The 24489-nt window shown below is 41.4% G+C and overlaps 1 protein-coding gene across 5 annotated transcripts in view; it reads right to left on the reverse strand.

Annotated features, from left to right (window-relative positions):
- MYO5A (myosin VA) overlaps positions 1-24130 on the reverse strand; it is a 197152-nt gene extending 173022 nt beyond the window's left edge. Inside the window, exon 1 of one of the 5 annotated variants that reach the window (XM_073877020.1) lies at positions 23885-24130. In XM_073877020.1, the coding sequence (XP_073733121.1) occupies positions 23885-23911 (27 nt within the window). In that variant the 5' untranslated portion in view covers positions 23912-24130. The remainder of the gene's footprint in view (positions 1-23884) is intronic. The other 4 variants (XM_073877019.1, XM_025883595.2, XM_073877021.1 and 1 more) reach the window with 4 other exon arrangements.
- Between the last annotated feature and the right edge of the window lie 359 nt (positions 24131-24489).

Below are 24489 nucleotides of genomic sequence, written 5' to 3' on the forward strand. Positions count from 1 at the left end.
ATAGTATATATCATTTTGTGACTGGCTTAACTCATTTAGCATAATGTCCTCAACATTCAGCCATGTTGTAGCTTATGTTAAAATTTACTTCCTTTTTAAGGCTGAATAATATTCCATTGTGTGTGTGTGTGTGTGTGTGTGTGTGTGTACACATATATATGTATCATGCATCTGTTAGTGGACACTGAGTAACTTACATCTTTTGGCTTTTATGAATAATGCTGCTATGAACATGGGTGTACAAATATCTCTCTGAGATCCTATTTTCAATTCCCTTGGTTATGTATCAAGTGGAATTAGTAGACTGTATGGTAATTCTACGTTTAATTTTTTTGAGGAGCTATCATACAGTTTTCCATAGCAGCCACACTAATTTACATTCTCATTAAGAGCGTATAAGGGTCCCAATTTCTTCACATCCTCTCCAACAACACTTGCTATTTCCTGGGTTTTTTTTTTTCCTTCTTCTTCTTTTTTTTTTTTGACAGAGAGAGAGACACAAGCGAGAGAGGAAACACAGCACGGGGAGTGGGAGAGGGAGAAGCAGGCTTCCTGCCGAGGAGAGCGAGCCTGATGTGGGGCTTGATCCCAGGACCCTGGGATCATGACCTGAGCCAAAGGCAGATGTTTAACGACTGAGCCACCCAGGCGCCCCTGTTTTTGTTTTGATAATAAAGATCCTAATGGATGTGAGGTATTATATTAGTGTGGTTTTGATTTGCATTTCCATAATGATTAATAATGTTGAATTTTTTTTATGTGCTTACTGGTCATTTGTATATCTTTTTTGGAGAAATGTCTATTCAAATCCTTGCCTATTTTTTAATCAAATTGTTTGTTAGTTTATTGAGATGGGAGAGCTCTTTGTGGATTTTCTTTTATTTGTAGATCCTGTCAGCACCCTCCAAATCACACTGTATAGGCGGCCTTCCTCTTTCTCTCCCCACACCTGGAAAATGTGCTTAACTCAAAACTAACCTAAAATGCTAATTCCAACACTAATAAAGGATCGGGAATGAGACCTCTCAGTTCTGAAAGCAGAGAACAATGCTTAGATAAATTATTTTAATACGTTATATATATTATATATACATATACACCATCAGACACCTTCTCTTAACTTGAAAAATGTTTCTTTGAAATATTTTCGTTTACACTACTTTTTTTTTAAAGATTTTATTTATTTATTTGAGAGAGCGAGAATGAGAGAGAGAGAGAGAGAGAGAGCACATGAGAGGGGGGAGGGTCAGAGGGAGAAGCAGACCCCCTGCTGAGCAGGGAGCCCGATGCGGGACTCGATCCGGGGACTCCAGGATCATGACCTGAGCCGAAGGCAGTCGCTTAACGACTGAGCCACCCAGGTGCCCTTTCGTTTACGCTACTTAAAAAAAGAAAGAAAATATCTGTTTTCTCTAATTACAAAAGAAACATATACTGAATATAAAAATCTAAATATTATAGATATGGATAAATTAGAAAGTGAAAGTCTCCCATAATTACACCTCTAGAAATAACTGTTTTCAATAATCTACATAGTCTAGGATAAACTCTTCCAGAACACAGGCATATACACACACATCCATGCACATATACTGCATTTGCTATTTTTTACTTAACACTATATCCGGCACATCTATTCATGTCAATATGAAATGCTGTTATCTTTTCTTTTTTTAAGATTTAATTTATTTATTTCACAGAGAGACACAGCGCGAGAGGGAACACAAGTAGGGGGAGTGGGAGAGGGAGAAGCAGGGAGCCCTATGCGGGGCTTGATCCCAGGACCCTGGGACCATGACCAGAGCCGAAGGCAGACGCTTAACAACTCAGCCACCCAGGCACACCTGAAATGCTGTTATCTTTTATAATAGCAGTCAAGAAAGTATTTATGTATGTAAACTAAAACTGAATTTTTTTTTTTTAATTCACAGAACAGCATGGATTCTAGTAAGATCAAAAGCACGGAGTCTAATGCTGAACAAGAGAATGAGGGCGAAGTGGGAAGCCGAGCCTGTGGTTACTCTGTATCTCCTGTACATGAGGTCTAAATCTAACAGTACAGGGGCTCTGCCCACAGTGCTTGTACAAACTTTTTCTCACTCTGTACCAGAAATAACATCCTCTGGCCATGCTGCATCTACAGAAATGTGTGATCAATAAGGCCAGCCATTTCCAAACATCTAGTGAGAGAACAATGAAGCCACCAAGCTCACTGGTCAATGTAAAAGACAGAAAAACGTGTATAAGAGGTTGCATGTGTCAGCCTCCATTTAAAGCATAATTCTCTCATTGTGCCACTGGTAGACAATATTTTGGCTCATTTATTTCCTCAGTTACACAAAGAGTTAGTGTTTTCTTTTATGATTAGCTTTAAAAAGATGCAAAAGAGGCACTGACTTGGGAGTCTCAGCAAATGATAAAAGCTCAGTGGAAAATGTCACTATCATGTTCATCTCATCATATTTCTTAATCTTATCTTAATCTTAATCTCATCAAATTTTCTTAATCTTCTAACTACTTTTTTCCGCAGTTCTCTGTAGTTTCTCACATATATTTCCTTCCTTGCCTACCTCTACTTTAAGTGTTCACACCAAAAATCTTAACGCCACTAGATGATCTAAAATTTAGTAAGGCTGGGTGAAGCATCTCGTCGGTGTGGATTTACCATAAACTGCATGTAAAAGTTGAGAGACCAAATAGAACTGAACCCCAAAGATGAAGGGGCTTCTCATTTTTCTAGGCCTTCAGCGGCATTTTCTAGGCCTCAGCAGCGGCTACTGCCAGGGCTTCTCCTTTGTCTTTGAATGTCTTGTTCTCTTCTTACCCCCATTGAAATTCATGAATGCTGAACCTCAAGACACCTGAGGAACAAGCCAGGCTGGAAGACTGGTGTGGTCTCTACACACTCATCTTTTAATTGAAATCTCCCACCCACTCACCTTCACTCACACCCAGCTTTTACCTTCTTATTCAAACTTCAGTCCTTGCCTCTGTCATGTTCAGGATTCTAAGCCTGAGGAAAGCAAGACTTTGAAAAGCCATAGAAAATGTGGGAAAGGACTCAGGAGGTAGCCAGACAACCTAGAAATTATGACTAGGACTAGGTTATTTGATATTACCACCCATGTTTTGCAATGCCAGAAGATGTTTCACCTCTTGGATTCTTTCCCATGTTACCTGCATTTATTTTGTGTATAAATAACCCTGTACAGATTAGACAAATGTCTCCCAAATTTATGTTGACTTCATTCACATTATAAAAGCTATTACAACTTGTTTAAGTTGGGAAAGCTTTCAGCTACAAGGAACAGAAAAGTCTGAACTAGTAGCTTAAACTGGTAGGACTTTAATAATGTATGAAACAAGAAAGTCCAGAGAAGGTTTTCTCAGGGCTGTTCTGACAACTCGATAATATCATTAAGAACCCAGACTCTTCATCTTTCTGCTCTACCATCTCAGCTTGTTAAGTTCATTCTTAGGGATGTTGCCTCATGATTGCAACTTTGCTGCCACAACTCCATACCATAGTCTACATTTCAGAATGGAATAAAGAAAAGGATATGCATCCAAACTGTTCTCTTGCTTGTTCCTTCTACCAGAAAAGCAACTTTTTCCTTGTAGAGGCCCTCCAAAAGATTTCTGGTTATAACACATTAGCCAGAACTGAATTACACAGCTAGCTCTAACTTCCAACAAAAGTAAGAAAAAAAATTGGGTGGCTCAGTCGTTAAGCGTCTGCCTTCAGCTCAGGTCATGATCTCAGGGTCTTGGGATCAAGCCCCACATCCGGCTCCCTGCACAGCGGGGAGCCTCCTTCTCCTTCTCCTCCCTGCTTGTGTTCTCTCTCGCTCTTTCTCTCTCTCAAATAAGTAAAATCTTAAAAAAAAAAAAAAAAAAGGTGAGAAAAGGGAATGTTTGTCTTGTAAACCTCTATCTATATGGGCAAAAGAAAAGGGATTGGGACTGGCTTTTGAGATTCAACCAATAGTTTATGACATGTTTATATTATGCATAAAGTGCTAGTTACCCAGTTAATTACAACAGGGTGGAGGACCTTTAAGAGCCCTTATTTAGAATAAGTTTCTCTTTCCGGAAGAAAAAAAAGGTTGAGAATACTGATGGAGAAATTTAGAAGGGACTGGGATGAAAGCTACAGCCATGGCAGATGCTGCTGACAATGTGGAGTTAGAGACAGGCTGTATGTGAAAGAGAATCGCTAGCCAAATCCTATTAGAATAAAGTGAAAATTGTAATAGTGTTCATAACTCATGTCTTGAAACCCTCCAAAATCATTAAGCGTATGAGGTGTAAGAGAGATGTATTAGGACTATTTTTTTTTTAAGCAAGTGAATTTTTACAAATCATTTAAAATAGACAAGTCAATAGGGGCACCTGGGTGGCTCACTCAGTTAAGCATCAGACTCTTGATTTCAGCTCAGATCATGATCTCAGGGTCGTGGGATGGAGCCCCACATCAGGCTCTGCACTGAGCATAGAACCTGGTTGGGATCCTCTCTCTCCTTCTCCCTCTGCCCCCCCCCCACTCATGCTTTCAAAAAAGACAAGCCAATAATACCAGCTAAGAGTTAATATTCACAGACTCCATTATGATGTGCCAAGTAGTAAGCTAAGTGCTTTACACATATATGTGTGTGATTTACAAACCTCTCAGCTGCCCTATGAGGTGAGTACATTCATTAATTTGCCAGGTCACACAGGAAGAAGCCCAGCCTAAAACAGGAGATCATGCTTTTAACCATGTCACATTATTATTTGCCACTTTTTATTTGTTCTCAAGTATTTCCCATTCATTTTATGTACCTGTTATTTAATCATTCAGATTCATAAAGTTTAATTCTTTTTTTTTAGATCAAAACATTTATTTTTTTATGTTACAAAAACAAAAATAAATCCAAGCAGGTACTGAAATAACCATATTGTTTTAAGTGTCCCATCAGTTCAAGTGTAGGTTGCTTCGACTCTTCTTCTGGATGCTAAGCCGTCTCCACCTTATAACCACGCTTCTCTAGTTCAGCTCATAACTGACTAGAGAAGTCATCCTTTATGTTGTCGTCACCCCAATTATCCTCCCAGACATGTGCATCTTCATCTTCATCTAAACCAGCCCAGTCTTCCTCAGGGAACTCCTTGAACTCATCGTCCTCCTCTAAGAGACCCAAGTCTACCCAACCTGCTTTTTCCCTAACATGGTGACCCTTGGCGCCAAAAACCTCTCAGGCCAAGATGAAAACTGAACTCTCACTTTTCTTCACTGAAGCCACCAACCCCACTGCCGCCTCTGAGCATAAAGTTTAACTCTTGTTTACATGATGTAAATAGTTTTTTCTCTATTTTCTTTTCATAGATCTGGTTCACACAAATCCCTGCATGGCAAAGTTGTTTCAATCACATTTTTCAAAAAACCTAAAAAATCAGGTATTCCAAGCAGATTTTGTAGCTAGTTTCAGAAATCTTAGATAAAAATTACAACTAACTTGAGAGAACAACCAACCAAAATAGACATCACAACACAAAGTACAAAGGACTAAAGCAGAAACATAACCATACATCTATACGTGAAGTGTTTGTTCTAATGCCTCCTCTGTTTCACCTACTCTGAGTTTCCTACCTCTACAGCACAATGGCCAATATTATTTGTAGATAAGTCATTGGTTCCCTGAGTTATAGGGCTGTTTCCCTTCCTAGGACAGAACCCTGTTTGCCCCACACATACACGGTAATACACATTCAGGTAATCATACCCAAATCTCCCAATCTCAAACCACCCTTTTTTTAGCCTTTCTTTTTCTTTTTCCTTTTTTTTTTTACATTTTTGTTCCCTTTTTCTTTACATCTTTATTATTATGCTTCCAGAAACTGAGCTCCTAAACATGCATAAGATCCTGAGTATATTTTCAACACAAAATAAAATCCAGACCTTTTTATTTGTGAAAAAAAACCATACATCATATGTTATATGTTAATTTCCTCTTATTCCCTTTTTACCTACTAAAATTATACGTAGATTAAACTTCCTAGTTTGCTTGAAGGCAGTGGCCTTGAAGGTTAGGTCATAAGACGAAAGCTTCCAATGTTGGGTTGGAAAACAAAGACAATCACAATATGGGAAAGGATCTTCCCACTGACCTCCTGACCTGTTTTCCCTAACTCTAGCTATCCCTGACCATTAATCCCTCTTTCCTTAACTATTTGGAAGATAAACAAACAAACAAATAAACAAAATATCAAACCCCATAATGGCAAGATCAACTGAAGAAAACAGTGATGGGAGAACAAACATAGCCTCTTCTTCCTTACAATAACCCAGCAGGCAAGCTGACCTGGTATTTGCCACCCTACTTGTACACAAAAAATTTTACTTGCTAGGTCAACTGTATTTAAACTAAAATATGACAACTATAAATAAAATAATAAAATGGAGACCATTCTTAGATTCTGACTAAGCCAAAGTTCATGGGGTTGCTCTCTTGAAAACTGTTACTGAAGTCAGAGAGCCTCAAGAGAAAATAAGAAAAAAATCACTACATGGCCTGAATGATTCATATTGAAATCAGAAACATCAGATGAGGACTATAAGATGCATCAATAGCCTAAAATGATCTCGCGTGAACAATTTGTGCCATTCTCCTTCTCTAGTCCTTGGAAAGAAAAAAAAAGCTCTAAAGTCTTTTAAAGAGACTGTTATTCCACTAATTATTTGAGACAGTTTCTGTTTCACTGGAATTAATTAACATGACCCTTCTTCTTTAAGCTCTAGCTGCATCAGATGTCACTGTGCTATGGCAGGAAGAATGAAAACCAAAAGAATGGAGTTGACTAAAGTGAAAAGCATGCACAAAAGCATCCGGTGCTCTGCTTGAGACTGTGTTGGTCTATATATTGACCACATTCTGAATAAACTCAATCTATGTAATTTCATAGTTATAAAACCTTAACTGCTACCCAAAAGAAGACATTTTCAAGTTGGAATAATAAAGAGTGGTACTAATCCATCTATTTCACACACATATTTTAAAATAATTTTGCCTCTACTCATTCAGATTTATTAAATTTCACCATAGTCCATGACAATTACCTTACCTTTTTTCAGGAAAAAACAACCAATAGACAAGCAAGCCAAATAAGAATACAGGAGATGACTAACCTTATGAACATAATTATTTTAAGAATCTAGAATTTAATTTAAGAATTTAAGAATCCATATACAGAATGGTACAGATCACAACCAAGTCTTACAGATTTGTTAAACTGCTACTGACTTAAATGTCCCCATCACTTAGATTTTCATCAACTCAGATTACACATCCCAGTTCTTACTCTAACCAGTTAAGCTGCACACTACAGGTTTTGTCCAGATCCTTCTTAAACACACCACATTGGAGGCTCAGAAAGAGCCTCTAGCTCCAAAGACAAAACAGATCTCAAACTCCAGCGGGCAGTGATAGAAGAAGAAAGTCTGCATGGTCCACAGATTATTCTAAGACTAAGGCACTGCTACTGACACAGACTTAGAAAACCCTTGGGCCCCACAACATGCCACCTCTGCCCCAGGGGACTGGATTATCTCAAGAACTGGGCCCCTAAGGATCCTTAGCTAATATCCCAAACATTTAAGGTAGAAGCTCATTATAAGAAACATTTTATTACAGTATTTGTAAACCAAGGGGGCTTAACTGAAATACATTATCCAAAAGACTCCTTTTCAGAGCTTTAAAGAGATCAATCTAAAGTCTCAGAGATTATTTCCCACATTACTTCTCTTGATTTAGTAAATGTGTTTTTTCTTGAATAAAAACCTCTGCTTTATTTCTTCTCCCTTAGCCTAAGTCAACATTATCATTTCTACAGCCAAACAGTTTCTGAGTAACCAGGCTATCCTGCTACTAAATATGGATGTAGAGGCTTGACAAATCCTGAGTGGCTTTTAGTAGTCAGGGATAGTCTCCTTGATTAGCAAGAAAAAGCAAGTATATTAATGTGTAGATTACACTACAATTCATCCCACCTAGATATGGCTTCCAAAATACTGGCAGAGAAAGGGATCCACTGTCCTCTCACGCTGGAGCTAACCTACAGCTTGATTCACCCGGTCCACTAGTTAATAACCTTGATCTGTCTACGTCTATAGTCTAAAGAATTTCCTTCTAGTGGGCTGTTGTGGTTGGCACACTCCGAGATTTCAAACATTTAAGAATTTATTCCTGGGGCGCCTGGGTGGCTCAGTCATTAAGCGTCTGCCTTCGGCTCAGGTCGTGATCCCAGAGTCCTGGGATCTAGCCCCGCATCCGGCTCCCTGCTCTGCGGGAAGCCTGCTTCTCCCTCTCCCTCTCATCCTGTTTGTGTTCCCTCTCTCGCTGTGTCTCTGTCAAATAAATAAATAAAATCTTAAACAAAAAAAAATTTATTCCTGAGTGCTTTGATATTCCTGTGGGTTTTGTTTTGTTTTTTAGTCCTTTTAAACTCTTATAATAAGAATAATCCTCTTGGGCGCCTGGGTGGCTCAGTTGGTTAAGCGACTGTCTTCTGCTCAGGTCATGATCCTGGAGTCCCGGGATCGAGTCCCACATCCGGCTCCCTGCTCAGCAGGGAGTCTGCTTCTCCCTCTGACCCTCTTCCCTCTCGTGCTCTCTACCTCTCATTCTCTCTCTCTCAAATAAATAAATAAAATCTTTAAAAAAAAAGAATAATCCTCTTAACATTGATATGATAATCACCAAGTTTTTATACCAATATTGTTATGTAGAAAAATTGGATGTTCTGTTAATTATAGTCAAATTCATTAACTACTAAAATTGATTTCTTTTTAAAGGAACACACAAAGGCTTTTGGTTCTCTTCAATTTAAATGTAAACTGTCAAAAAGTTGGAACTTACCATAGTGGACTGGTTGACTAACATACGACTGACTCATGCAATATAACACTCTGAATCCATTAAAAAGATACTGTAAAAAAATATGTATTGGCATGGGAAAACGTTCATAATATACTACTTAGAGAAAAAAATCTTGCTACAAAATAGTATGCACAAAATAAACCATTCTGTTGGAGAAAATATACATAGGAAAAAAGTAGAAGGACACACATCAAAATACTAAGAATATGTGAGGACAGTGAGATTACATGCAATTCTTTCTTTTGTATTTATGAATTTTCCAAGGATCTGCACTGAATATTTATTATTTTTGTAGTTTTTTTAAAAGACTTTTTGAAAAGGAAAATAGTTCCCACAGTAATTTTGCAAGTCATTTCTTACACTATTTCACATCTATTATTAGTAAAGGTAATGGAACATCTTTCACCATAGAAGATTCTCAATTTAGTTTTAATGTAAGAGAGGCAGTTTTTCCAGTTGCCTTTAAAAATAGCAAAAAGATTTACTGGGTCACTTCCATATGCTAGGTTTTCTCACATATTCTATTAAAAGTGAAACATTAAGGATAGCCAGGGGGAAAATGGCCCACAATGTATCTACAGTAATATAGTCTTATAATTTTAAAAAGACTCACCACCACCACCACCACTGAACAAATAGTTTAAATCAGCTAACTTTTACTGTGCATTTATTAGGTGGGGGATTCTGGTAAGAGGGAAATATGGTAGACAAAGTCCAAAGTCAGGCAAAGCGCAAATATTGGCTCAAGCAGCAAGGTTGGTTCTATGTTCCAGAATGGAATTCCACAGACCACCTGCATCAAAATCCTTTAGGGCATTGGTTAAAAAATGCAGATTCCTGGGACTTCCAAACCTACTGACTCAGTCTCTGAAAGCAAACTCAGTAATTTTTTTTTTCTTAAAGATTTCTTATTGGGGCGGGGGGAGCAGAGGGTATGAGAGAGAGAGAAACTCAAGCAGACTCCCTGCTGAGCATGGAGCCCGACTCAGGGCTCCATCCCACAACCCTGAGATCATGACCTGAGCAGAAATCAAGAGTCTGATGCTTAACTGACTGAGCCACCCAGGCGCCCCTCAGAAACTTACATTTTAAAAAGCATTCCAGATGATTGCTACATATAAAGTCTGGGAAACCCATGTTGTGAAAGATCAAGCCAAGAGACTAGGGTTAGAAAAAGATCAAGGGGTGCCTGGGTGGCTCAGTCGTTAAGTGTCTGCCTTTGGCTCAGGTCATGATCCCAGGGTCCTGGGATTGAGCCCCACATCGGGCTCCCTGCTCAGCGGGAAACCTGCTTCTCCCTCTCCCACTCTCCCTGCTTGTATTCCCTCTCTCGCTGTGTCTCTCTCTGTCAAATAAATAAATAAGATCTTTAAAAAAGAAAAAGATCAAGAGTCTTAAATGTGAAGATAAGGAATGAGTTGATTCTACAGTAGATAAATAGGGCAGGGGAGGAGGGGCTGGGGACCAGCCAGAGTTTTTTAAGCTGGAGAGCAGCATGTTAAGAGCTGTGTTTTCCAATGGTACTTTAATGCCGAGTTCATTCATTCATTCAATCATGGAGGTGTTACTTACTATGTACTAAATACTAGTCTAGATGCTAGGTCAAAAAACATGAAAACCACTGAATCACACACTTTAAATGAATGAATTGTAATGTATGTGAATGATATCTCAATGAAGTTGTTACTAAAACAAAACAAATGTGATATTTCCCCTGTCCTCAGGAGATAAACATCTGCAATGCAGTGTTGTGTCAGGACAGATGTAGACAGAGCGTTCTTATAAGAACACTCAGGAACATCTTAGACAGACTAGGATCTGAAAGACATAATTCATGAACAAACAGTGGAGAAATCCAGCCAAGGGGAATGCTGCAAAGCAGGAAGAAGGCAACCTGGAGAGCTCTTGACTTAAAGTGAAGACCTGAATGCCAGGAGGGAAAATGAGACAGGAGGCAGGCCCAGGGTGAAAGCAGATCAGGAAAAGCCCAGTGTATCATGGCCTCACTACTCAAGGTGTGGTCCTCAATCTAGCAGCACTGGTTTCACATGGAAGTTGTTAGAAAGTCTTGGGGCCCCATCACAGACCTACATCAGAACCTCCATTTTAACAAGATTCCTAGGTGATTTCAGATGGACACCAAAGTTGGGAAAGCACTACATTAACATATTTATTCTCAAGACAATATCCTATAGGGAATCACTGAGGAATTTCAAGTCAGAGAGTGGCATGATCAGGTATGTTCTTTACATGAAGATCACTCTGGTAACAGAACAAAAAACAGATTACAGGAGGTAAGACCCAAAATTGCTCTGGATGCTGTTACAGGATCCAAGAAAGAAGAAGGCTCCAAATAAAGTAAGGACGGTACCAGGAAATGGTAAGTGATTGGGGGGCAGGGGCAGTTGGCTAAAGGGGGCGTAAATCAAGACAATTTCTAACTTTCTGTTTGGGTACATGGATGGATGTTGATGCCATTCACCAGACAGGGAATACAAATAGTAACAATTATAGTGGCTAACTTTTCTCAAATGTGAACCAGGCATTATTCTAAGTGCTATGCATGAACTATATCACTTAATCCTCTTAACTCTATTAAGTTGCTATTACTATTATACCATCCTATAGATGAGGAAAATAAGACACAAAGAAGTAAAGTGGAATGAAGAGGAAGGGAGGAGACGACAGGTTCAATGTTGAATATGCTAGGTTTGAGGTGCCTGTAAAGATGTCCATAGGCAGGGGGCGCCTGGGTGGCTCAGTCAGTCGTTAAGCGTCTGCCTTCCGCTCAGGTCATGATCCCAGGGTCCTGGGATCTAACCCCGCATCAGGCTCCCTGCTCAGTGGGAAGCCTGCTTCTCCCTCTCCCACTCCCCCTGCTTGTGTTCCCTCTCTCGCTGTTTCTCTCTCTCTCTGTCAAATAAATAAATAAAATCTTAAAAAAAAAAAAAAAAAAGACGTCCATAGGCAGCTGTTGCAGGGATTTAGGTGTAAGAACAAGTAGGCTGGAAACAGAGATTTGGAAGTCATCAGCACAGGTTCATACCTAACTTTTCAGGAGCAGATCAGGCCACAGTGGGAAGGAATGTAGGTTAAGGACAGAACCTAGGAGCACCAATATCCAGGAGATTATAAGACGTAGCTGAGTTTATGAAGAAGACAAAGTGGCCCTAGAGAAAGAACAATAGCTACAACCAAACAGCAACAATAAAAAGAGGCAACAGTTAAGTCTGCATTATGCATCAGTTGCCATTCTAAGCATTTTTATATATATTAAAAAATTTAGTCATCATTAAAACCACATGAGGTAGGTATTATTATCCCCATTAAAAAAATGAGGAAATTGAGGGACGCCTGGGTGGCTCTGTTGGTTAAGCAGCTGCCTTTGGCTCAGGTCATGATCTCTGGGTCCTGGGATCGAGTCCCGCATCCGGCTCCCTGCTCAGCAGGGAACCTGCTTCTCCCTCTGCCTGCCACTCCCCCTGCTTGTGCTCTCTCTCTCTGACAAATAAATAAATAAAATCTTAAAAAAAAAAAAAAGAGGAAATTGAGGCACAGGAAAGTTAAGTAGCTTGGTTAAGGTCACACGGAAAGTGAAGAGTGAATCCATGATTCAAACCAGAATTCAAATGCTAACTATAGAGTCCATGCTTGACTGCTGTGATACATTGCCTCTCTCTCAGGCACTGGGAGAGGTGGAAGCCAAGGAAGCAAACAGTTGTAACCAAGTTCTCAGAATAGCGTCTGGTCCACAGTGAGACCTCGGTAAATACTAACCGTTATTATTTGATCATCATATGCCTTGCATTTATGCAAGCCATGGTTTTTAGAAGAAAACAAATGACAACTAAAGAAGGTAAAAATCAAGGTTTTCGTGGAGGAAGAAAGCAAAGAAACTTCCAACTTCTACTGGGTTTCCTATAGCTTCAATACCTAAGTTTCCACACCATCAACTTTCAGCCACATTTGTGGCTACCAGTCCTTAAGCACAGCTGCTATACACAGCAATGACCCAGAGGCCTCCCAAACCCACAAATACCTTCTGAGTGCTATAAAGATTCCATTCAGGGTGCTATCTTTAACACTGGGTGTATTTTGCTCCATTCTACTTGTTTGACAGCAGGTAGGTCTCTCAGGTTCTTGACTATCCACTGAAAACAAGTTCATTCTCTGACCACTCGCGACAAATAGTAATTTGTTCTAGTTAGAACAAATAGTAATTTGTTCTAGTAAGTTGTCTACAATAAAATGATAACAAATTTTCAGGTTAAAATTATACCTTGTTTATACTCTTAAGACAATAGCTTCATGGTTTGTTTGTTTGTTTAATTCTTTCTAATTCAATAATTCTGTCTGGCCCAGATTCCCCCCAAATCAAGGAGAAACAATGAATAAGAGCAACAATGAGGAAAATGGTCAGGAAAAGGAAATAGTTTAGATTTCTAAAAGGTTAGGTTTTTGAAATAAATTTATATATTTCTATCTAAGAGGATTTCTCAAAACACAATAAAGGCACTGGATGGCAGAAAGCATCTCACATAAGTGGGACATCTGGTCATCCTAGCCCTGAAGCAATGTACATAAAAAATGCTATTTTTAAAAGGAAATAAATGTGAATACCCTACCCTGCATAAATGTAAATGTCAACACTTGTCAGAGAGACTTGGAATACGAAATTGACTAAAACCGACTAATTCAAAGATTTATGTACAAAGATGCTCACCATAGTACCTATCTTATAATAGTGAAAATGCCCAGCAGTAAATAAATTATGGTACATCCAGGTGACAGAATATTATCCAGCCACTAAAAACATTCTCAATGAATATTTAATGATATAAAAATTCTCACAATATATATTAAGTTTAAAAAATCATAAAAAGTACCATATGAATACAGATGAAAGACTTAGGGAAGTAAATTAATAATTAACAATTATTATCTCTAGGTGGTATTAGTTTATTTTTAATTTTCTTCTTTTATATGTTTCTGTATTTTCCAAATTATGAGATGTATGATTTCTATAAGCAGAAAAAAAATTACTGAAAAGTTATTTTTTAAAAGTTTTTTCCAATAAATTTCTCCTTCTATTTTTAACTCTTTTTCTTACCCTAGTCTAAGCCTTAAGGTCTAGGACAGAGGTTCTCAAGTGTGGCAGGGGGGAGTGGGATTTGCTCCCCGCCCCGCCCCCAGGGGATATTTGGCAATGTCTGTAGAAAATATGAATTGGTTTTTACAACTGGGGGTAAGGGATGTTACCGGATCTAGCAGATAAAGGTTAGGGATTTGACTAAAAATCCTACAATACACAGGACAAGCCCACAGAAAGGAAGGATTATCTAGCCTACTACGGCAATAGTGCAGAGGTTGAGAAATCTTGGTCTAAGATGAAAAAAATTAGTATGAACAGGAAGAGTGAGTTAAAATACAATATTAACTCTAGTGAGTTTAACTTTTCACTTCTATAATAAGATATATAGAGAGAGCGCGAGCTATCTATCTATATATATTCTGAATTGATAAACATTTAATCCAGGTTTTGACCCAAATTCCTTATTAAAAATGTCCTGATTTTATGAAAAACATCTCCAGGACTTCTGCTCCCAGCATGAGCATGATGCTTGTCAAATTAGAAGTAAGATTTTTCTCAGCTTGAGCATGTAGAGACCAATTCTGGATAAAAGTTTTTTTAAGGACTGCTACAAAAATATTTTTTAAAGTGAGATGGTATCCTTAAAGAAATAGCTGGTCACCTTAATTGTATATATTCCAGTATGGTAAAATGAAAAACTAAGTTCTAACCAGTCTAGACTAAAGGGAGTTTAACACAAAAATGTTTAATAGTTTAAAACATATAGAGGGCGCCTGGGTGGCTCAGATGGTTAAGCCTCTGCCTTCGGCTCAGGTCATGATCCCAGGGTCCTGGGATCGAGTCCCACATCTGGCTCCCTGCTCGGTGGAGAGCCTGCTTCTCCCTCTGCCTCTGCACCTCCCCCTGCTCATGCTCTGTCTCTCTCTCTCTCTCTGTATCTCTCTGTCTCAAATGAATACATTTAAAAAAATAAAAAAATAAAAAAAAATAAAACATATAGATACTCCCATACACAGAAAATAATTTATGTAAACTCATCAGAAATTACTCCCTATTGTGCTGTCGGATTCAGGGAGTGGTAACAAAGCAAAAGTACAACAACAGATGGGGCGCCTGGGTGGCTCAGTTGGTTAAGCAGCTGCCTTCGGCTCAGGTCATGATCCCAGGGTCCTGGGATCAAGTCCCACATCCGGCTCCCCGCTCAGCGGAGAGCCTGCTTCTCCCTCTCCCTCTACCTACTTGTGCTCTCTATCTATCTGTCAAATAAATAAATAAAATCTAAAAAAAAAAAAAGCACAACAGAGCTTTAGGGTGAGTAGATTAAATAAAGGAGTAGGGGTGTCTAGGAGCACACGACAGGGTAGAAGGCAAGAGAGCAGAAAAAGAACACTGGAAGTGAATCAAATGAGAATAACAAATTTTACAACTTATCTGTTGATGAAAATGGGGGAAGAGAATAATGTATTCAAGCAAAAATATGAAGGAAATGAGGGGAAATAAAACACTGAGGAAATATGGCAGAAAAAGTTCAGAAGGAAAGGTGACATAGGGTTCATAAGCTCCTGATTAAGACTAAATGAAAAATACTTTTCAAATCTTCCATCTCTGATATGATTTCAGTAACATTTGCTTATATGGATTCTCCATGACTTTTTTTTTTAATTCAAAATGATTCTATCAGGGAAAGCTATCCAATGTCCTTCTGGTCATGCAAAATCCTCCCATTCTTCTGCTTAAAGATCAGAAGAGGAGGGGCAGAATTCAATCGCTTTGTATTTTGGGTAACTTATTCATAGTGGATATTAACTATTCTTTCTGATGCGCAACAGCTTTCAGCCACCCCACCAGGTCTGAGTGGAGCTATCAATCATGATGTCCCGTCCTCCACCTGGTCTTTGAGATGAGCATGACCTGACTATGCATAGTATTCTCCCCCGCCCCTCCCCCACCCCACCTACACAGAACAGTGAAAGGAGAGGGCACTTGACTCCTAGCAAGGGCAACCAGAATTCTTTTACCAGACTTCCTCCAGACCCAGAACTAGAAGGTCATGTGGTCTGCAGGTGCCACTGATCATCTTTTTCACCATGAAAAGAGCTGTCATGTGGGTGAAACCAACGGCAGACAGCACAATTTGACATTAGAGCCGGTGACAGAGAGCCTCAGAGACCAGGTTCTAGCCTTGAATCCATGGACCTGGGCGTTCAGGTCATAGAAGCAAATAAAATCCTTTTTAGCTTTGAGTTGTGTTTCTGTTACTTCCAACTAAAACAGCTCTGGCTGGTAAACTGTGTAACACTGTCAAAGAGATGTTTGTTAAGTTGTTATCTCAGAACTATGATGTATGAATTATCCAGACCCTCTTTATTTATCTACTACATCTTAGCTGTCATCATAACTTGAGATAATAAGTTTCATAAATATAAACTTAATGTTTAAAGAAGAAATTCATTTTAAATGACACATTTATTTCAAGATCTAACAAGTATCCCTACAGAGATTTGATGTTACAAATTTCTCTTAGTCTTGACGTTAAATACTTCATCGATTTCCACCTTCACCTTTCTAAATTAAAGAACTCTGCCTTTCTAATCTACCTTCTTTACTGCCACAGTCATTTTATTTTTCCCATTCTGAAATTCCTCTAGTTTCAGCGTGTTTTTATTAAGAGGTAGAAACCCCAACCACCCACACAGGATTTCTGGCCAGGAAAATGCAAAGGTGTTTTTTGTTTTGTTTTCTGTTTTGTCTGTTTTGTTTTTAAAGGAGATAGTTTGGGATGCCTGGGTGGCTCAGTCGGTTAAGCGTCTGCCTTTGGGTCCGGTCATGATCCCAGGGTCCTGGGATCAAGTCCCACATCGGGCTCCCTGCTCGGCGGGGAGCCTGCTTCTCCCTCTGCCTGCTCTGCCTGCCCCTTCCCCTGTTTCTGCACACGCTCTCTCTCTCTCTGACAAATAAATAAATAAAAATCTTTAAAAATAAATAAATAAATAAAGGAGATAGTTTATTGACCCCATTGCAGAAAGGGAGCGGAAGGCAGGATAGCAAAGGAGAGGCTGTCTGCCGGAAAATGCCAGTTTCTGTATGAGTGACTAAGGAAAGACAAAACTTGTGTTATTAGTGTCCGGCCTCCCTCCAGTTCAGCAATGTGCTCATGTTTGTGGCCATAGCAGCATATCGGGCCAAAGGACGTAGAGAGGTGGTCCTCATGAACACTTAGAAATGGATAACGTACTTCTCTCTTGATTTCAACCAACTCTGGAGCCATTATTTTGAAACCAAAACATAATCACACCATCCCTAAGTTCCACAACTGGCAAAAAGCCTCTATTGTACAAGGAAATGTTTAATGCTAACAATTGCTGGTTTAGGGGACTTCCAGCTGAGGAGGGCTTAGAAGAGAAATGGAGAAGGTCCGAGGCATGAAGAAGCCAGGGATAAGTTTCTGCAGTATAAAAATCCGTTATCACCACAAACCAAGACTGACATTACAACCAAGGTAGATGGAACAGAACAACCATTAAAAGGCAAAATTGACCAAAGGGCATTTTAGCACACTAAGGACCTAAGGACCCAAGGCATCAAAGACAGACACCATCGATAAAGGTAAAGGGGTAAGTGTGTGAAGTAAAGATTAAATATACCACCTAAACTCCTCTGCCATCCACTCCCACCTCCCACTGAGTGACACCCCAGCTCAGTCCTCTATATTAAGTATCTCTAGTGGTTGGACTAAGGTGAAACCATAATATATATTTTTTTTTAATATTTTATTTATTTATTTGAGAGAGAGAGAATGAGAGATAGAGAGCATGAGAGGGAAGAAGGTCAGAGGGAGAAGCAGACTCCCCGCTGAGCAGGGAGCCCAACGCGGGACTCGATCCCAGGACTCCAGGACCATGACCCGAGCTGAAGGCAGTCGCCCAACCAACTGAGCCACCCAGGCGTCCCCATAATATATATTTTGAAAACACACAAACAACTCTTCCTGATGTCCCAGTGGGCAAGTACAACTCTAGTAAACTGGAGTTTATTTTAAAAATTATCATTTTAGCTATACAAAGAATAAACCGAGGAAGAGAAGAAGCTTAGCACAAGGAACTCCTGAGGATGATGAAAATGTTCTATACCTTGCTTATGGTAGTGGTTACATGACAGAATATATTTGTCAAAACTCACTAAACTATACAATTAAAATGAGTGAATTTTATCACATATAAATTATACCTCACTAAGTTGATGAGAGAGAGACAGAGCTGGAAGGGAAGGAGAAGACAAACTCCCCAGGGAGACAAATCCAAAAGGTCTGGGAAGACACTGTGAGAAGAAGACATGCCATTCGGGGATGGAATGGGAGGAGTGGGGTTGCCCACATGATGTTTTACCTAGGGCCAGGCCTTATTCCATAGATCAGCCAGGAGTTTCTACTTCTGAGAAGACCTTATACTTCATTAGGAATTGCGTAAAGTAGAGACAAAAAAATCAAAGTCTATCCTCCTCCCAGTGGAGGAGAAATCCATTATGAAGTTAAAAACAAAGAAGCTAAATTACCTTCTGAGACAAGAGGTAAGAGGGTTTGTCTCTCCTCTCCCACACTTTCCTATAGTGCACCCCCACCCCGCGCCAACCCTTCAGACGTTGTAGTTAAATCCCAGAAACCCCATTCATAGACCCTCCTCCAGAGTTCCCCTACTTTGAACAGTTAAAAACACCAGGAAGATTGGGTGCCTGGTGGCTCAGTTGTTTAAGTGACTGCCTTCAGCTCAGGTCATGATCCTGAAATCCCGGGATGGAGTCCCCCATCGGGCTCCCTCCTTCTCCCTCTGACTCTCCCTCCTCTCATGCTCTCTATCATTATCTCTCTCAATAAATAAATAAAAATCTTAAAAAAAAAAAAACACCAGGAAGATTTAAAATGCTTATCTGGCAGTAGCCACTCTCATTAAAATTAAAACCTCTTTGTACTCTTTTAGACACTGGGCAATACACCAGACATTCACACTTCAAGAGACAGTAACAAATTTCAAGGGGAAGTCATGAGCTTTCTGCTTTGCTCAAGAAGTCTGAAGTATTGGGACGCCTGGGTGGCACAGTTGGTTAAGCATCCGCCTTTGGCTCAGGTCATGATCCCAGGGTCCTGGGATGGAGTCCCACATTGGGCTCCCTGCTCAGCGGGGAGGCTGCGTCTCCCTCTGCCTGCCGCTCTCCCTGCTTGTGCTCTCTCTCTCTCTCTGACAAATAAATAAGTTTCAAAAAAGTCTGAAGTATTTCTGAGTAGCTTACAAGTTCCACAAAGTCTGCAAAAATTCATGATATAATGGGAATTAACTTCCAGTTTCCAAAGCTAGAGCTACTGGTGTTAACTTACACTGTTCCCTCTCCTTCCCACCCTATATCTAATCCATCACAGAGACCTGTCTCCCAAGTTTGTCCCCTTCTTTCCCACATCATCTGCCTGTGCCTCAAACTACCAGACCATCATTTCCTATTTTGTTTCCTGCAACAGTTTCTTTGGTTTCCCTTGGCTCCCAGCTCTCCTCTCTATTACTCATCCTGTTCAACATGCCTGAAAATGTGCTTACTTGTTTAACCACTTCTTTATACCCTGTTTCATTCCTACAAGTAGACTAGTCATCCCAAGCCATTATTTACAGGAGACAGACTGTTAGGGACATCAGGAAGAAATATAGATGGAAGAGGCATAACAGGATACTTGAGGAAATCGAATGTACTTGCTAAACCCCAAATCTGGCACATGATCAGAGATGAGGTTTCTGTCCTGCTTTCAGATGTTGAAAGTAGTCTGAAAAATGTAATTTCAACACCAAATATGTTGGAATTTCCATGATTGATGGTAAAGGGGAAGAGGCATAGAACAAAAAACAGGAACTATCCCAGAAAAAATCTAGGCCATGTGGCTTAAGTAGGTATGAAGGACTATGGTAGGAAAGGAAAATTACAGATATACAATCTCTTGGCCTAAATTGCTGTCTCATCTAGGAAAGTTTACATGGCTTCCTCGAGCAGGGGTTTTAGAATTTTTTATACTGTTACAAAACTCAGCATCCTGATACACAATGGGACTCCTAATTAAACAACTTCAGGTAATCTTGGCCATTCTATAGCATTTATGGTGTTATCCATGTCTGGGAAGTTCATGTTAGGAGGACTACCATGCCACTGTATTGCTGCAGGTGATCCATGTAAGCCTAGGTAATAAACTCTGCTCCAGGGGCGCCTGGGTGGCTCAGTCATTAAGCGTCTGCCTTCGGCTCAGGTCATGATCCCGGGGTCCTGGGATTGAGCCCCCATCGGGCTCCCTGCTAAGCGGGAAGCCTGCTTCTCCCTCTCCCACTCCCCCTGCTTGTGTTCCCTCTCTTGTTGTGTCTCTCTCTGTCAAATAAATAAAACCTTTAAAAAATAAAAAACTCTGCTCCACAAATGCTGAATCCTTTGAAGTTGCTGAAAGCATCTATGGGTGACATTATGATTCAGATATCCACTGGCAAGTCAAGACTTGCAAATATTTTCAAAATCAGAAGCAATGAGATATCTTAGCCACCTTTAATTCTTTTGGGAACAAGCCAGGTGGATCTAAAAACAAAATGACCCACAACTCTGTGAATATACTAAAAACCACTTAATTGTAAACTTTAAATTGGAAATGGTATGGTATGTAAATTACATCTCAATAAAGCCTTTATTTTAAAAACCAACAAACATATTTTAACCAAAATGTTAGTTTCCAGAAATGTTATATCCTAGGAACCTAGTTATTGCCCTTAAATGTTTATACTGCCGGAAAAGTTTACAAAATGGAAGCCCTGATAAATTACTGTGACAAAACCATTATCATTTTAGCTATAAAGAATAAACTGAATGGTCTCTTTCCTTTCACCATAATGGGAGCTGATCTGTATCACACATCAAAATCTGCCTTTAAGCTCTGAATGACATTTTTTAAAAGGGCACTTTTCAGATTTAACCACTATGTTGAATACCATAATTATGACATGTCACTAATATATCTTTCTTTGCAATCTACTCCAGAACTTCCTTCCCTATAATCCTCTGTGAGGAAAAAAATCCTTGTGTTTATCCACTGACTTAACTTCTAATGATTTCCCTCTTCTAATAATCACTACCCAAGCTTTTATCTCTACAATCACTCCAACCTTCCCCATGTCCCGACCCATTCCGTAATTTCTACTTATAAATACCACACCAGCTGTCTGCCTGCTGTGGAGGTAACAACAGGTTATTTATGCTCCCAGATATTCAAAGTAGGTCAAAAATAATAAGAAACAGACTATGAGTCCTTTGAGGGAAAGGGCTGTGTCTTGTTCACTGTTAGAACCTCTCAATATTGGGCGCCTGGGTGGCTCAGTCGGTTAAGCGACTGCCTTCGGCTCAGGTCATGATCCTGGAGTCCCAGGATCGAGTCCCACATCGGGCTCCCTGCTCTGCAGGGAGTCGGCTTCTCCCTCTGACCCTCTTCCCTCTCGTGCTCTCTGTCTCTCATTCTTTCTCTCAAATAAACAAATAAAATCTTAAAAAAAAAAAAAAAAGAACCTCTCAATATTAAGCAGAGTACCTGGTACCCGGGAAGTGCTCAAGTAATATTTTGACCCACCATTAAGCTACAGCCCATTCACAGAAAGAATTAGTCAACAAATAGCCAAGAGATTAGAATATACTTAGGCATAAATGTATTTGGAAGGCAATTTAAGCTCAACTCACTCTTGATGTCGAAACCAGTCTGTCTTTACAATGACTAGACGGTGAATTTTAAGAGTGTGTGATGAAGCAATGAACAAAAGCCAAAACCTTGAGATTTAAAAATCACAGTATTTAAAAAAATTTTTTCTTCTCAAAAATTATCTTGGGAGAAAAATGGCTGATCCAAGACCAAGAGCAATTTATTATCCAATCAGTCTCTAGTTAAGCAGCCTACAATTAGGCAGCTCAGGGATGGACTCCTCACTGTGCACAGTGAAGAATGGAGGGCTATACAAAGTAACTAGGGAATGTTTACAGACCTATATCTCTTCATGGGAAAATGCATCCGATATTTCTCAGTACCTACCTCAATACTTTCATTATGAGGATTAAATGAGTTAATATTTGTAAAGCACTTAGAGTAGTACCTGGCACATAGTTAGCACTGTATCAATGTTTTATTAATAAAGTAACCAAATCAGTTTTCAATTACATTCATTCATACATTAGAGATCTACAATGCCTAAGAAAATTACCAGATTTAAAGAGAAGTTCCAACTGTGCACTCTTTTTAAGTCTGTGGCTGGAAAGAAAGGGGTCCTAGAGAATGTTTTATGCAAACTCCTCATCTCGTGGTTGAATTAATCCTATACCAATTTCTTGAGAAATTCACAGGTTACAAAAGCTTTCCCATCTAATTCCCAGGTTTGATCCTCACAAGAGCCTTGAAAGAGATGCAGAGCAGGTATAATTAACTCCACTTACAGATATGAGACAACTTAACAAAAGAAGTTAAGTGACTTGTCCAAGGTCACACAGTAAGTGAAAAGGCCTGGGCTAGAATCCAGATCTCTTTTTTTTTTTTTAACATTTTATTTATTTATTTGCCAGAGAGATACACAGCGAGAGGGAACACAGGCATGGGGAGTGGGAGTGGGAGAAGCAGGCTTCCCGCGGAGCAGGGAGCCCGAGGCGGGGCTCGAGGCGGGGCTCGATCCCAGCACCCTGGGATCATGACCTGAGCCAAAGGCAGACGCTTAACCATCTGAGCCACCCAGGCACCCCTAGAATCCAGGTCTCTTGACTGCAGGTCCAGACTTCTAACAACATGCTGCAACTTGGGTCCTGGGCTTACTTGGGTCACGTTTGCAAACAATGATTCTAAGATCCTAAATGGAGATTCTGCTGCCAACACAAACTTGGAAAGTGAAGCCCATTCTGTTAACTGGAACTAAAGGTAATTAAATCGTTGGCAAAACATCTACGTACAGTAGAGTTATAGTATAAAATGCCATGACGACACACATTCACCAAGCACCACACATTCACCAAACACCACACACTGCCCAAGACAAATTTTCAGAAGCCTTCAAAGGGACAGTTCTCCAAAATATGCCATTCAGAGATTAGCAGACCCAGAAAATACTGATGTCGGTATAAGAAAGAAAAGGCTGCCGCTTTCCTTAAACTAAACCCTGAAGGAAAAGGCTCGCCCCGGCGATGGTGAAGACATGGAGCATAACAAGGCTCTAAGGGATTACACGTAGGTAGCAAACTCCCAGGGACGAACGAGAACCGACCATCCCAGCCCGTGAATCATCTCGCATTTATCCGGCTGCATCTTCCTCAGGGGCTCACCACCCCACGGAAGCCATCTGAAACCCGGCAGCTAAAGGTGAGAATCGACTGGTGACCGTTTGCAGGATTCCAAATAATCTCACAGAAAGGTTGGCCGGTGGTAGAAGTGGCACCGCATACCAACACAAGACGTTATTTTAAGCGCCTGTCCCCACGGGAGGGACCATCTGATCTAGCCGATCAAGCATCTCCCGCGCAGCCAGGATTTTTCCAAAACCAAGCCGGCGGCCAGGGCAATCCTGACACAGGCCCCCTTCCCAATCCGAAACCCGCTGAGCACGCAGCCCGGGGAGCGTGGCAGGGGCCACAGAGACCGCCGAGAGAGGCCGCCCTCCGCCACCTTCCCCAAAAGAGGAAGGCGCCTCTGCGGCAGGCGGGCCCGGCTAGGGATTTTGAAATGCTGGGGAAGAGGGTGGTGCAGCCGCCGGGCCCTCGCGCCCCCGCCCCACGCCAGCCTGACAGCCGGCAGCGGCCCGCCGCGCGGCCCCGTCCCCACTGCGCGGCCCGCGGGCCGCCTTACCTTTGTGTAGAGCTCGGACGCGGCCATGGCGGGGCCCCACGGCGCCGACGCCCCCCCGCCCGAGCGGAGGCCGCACCTCGCCTGGGCGGCCGCCCGCGCCGACTAGGAAGCGCCCAGGCAGCCGCCGGCAGGGAGCGGGGCAGGGCCGGGTGGGGCGGGCCGCGCCAGGCGGGGCGGGGCGGGGCGGGGCGCCTCAGGCGCTGGAGGCCCGCGGGGGCCTGGCCATCACTCCCGGGCTCGCCGCGAGCAGGCGCGAGCGCTCCGCGTGCCCGGGGTCCTCGGGGTCGCCGCCGCAGCCCCTTCGGCGGCGGGTGCTGCTGCTGCCGCTGCTGCCGCTGCTGCCGCCGCCGCCGCCGCCCTGTGCATTGTGGGAGCGGGAGGAGGCTGCGCTTCGGCGCTACCACCGCGGCTGCTCCGGGCTCTCTCCGGCTCACGCTGCCTCCCCTCGGCCGCCGGCCCCGAGCATCATCGGCCTGCCAGCCTGCGCGGCCGCCGCGTCCTCCCGCGCCGCCGAGGCCCAGAAGCCCACCCCCGACCACTCTTCCGCGGCACACCTGCCTGAGGGCGCCTCACACACCGAACGCCCCTCTCCCCCAAGCGAGCCC

This window comes from Callorhinus ursinus, unplaced genomic scaffold (assembly GCF_003265705.2).
Source record: "Callorhinus ursinus isolate GAN/ISIS: 27379988/994484 unplaced genomic scaffold, GSC_fseal_2.0 scaffold25, whole genome shotgun sequence".
NCBI classification, from domain to species: Eukaryota; Metazoa; Chordata; class Mammalia; order Carnivora; family Otariidae; genus Callorhinus; species Callorhinus ursinus.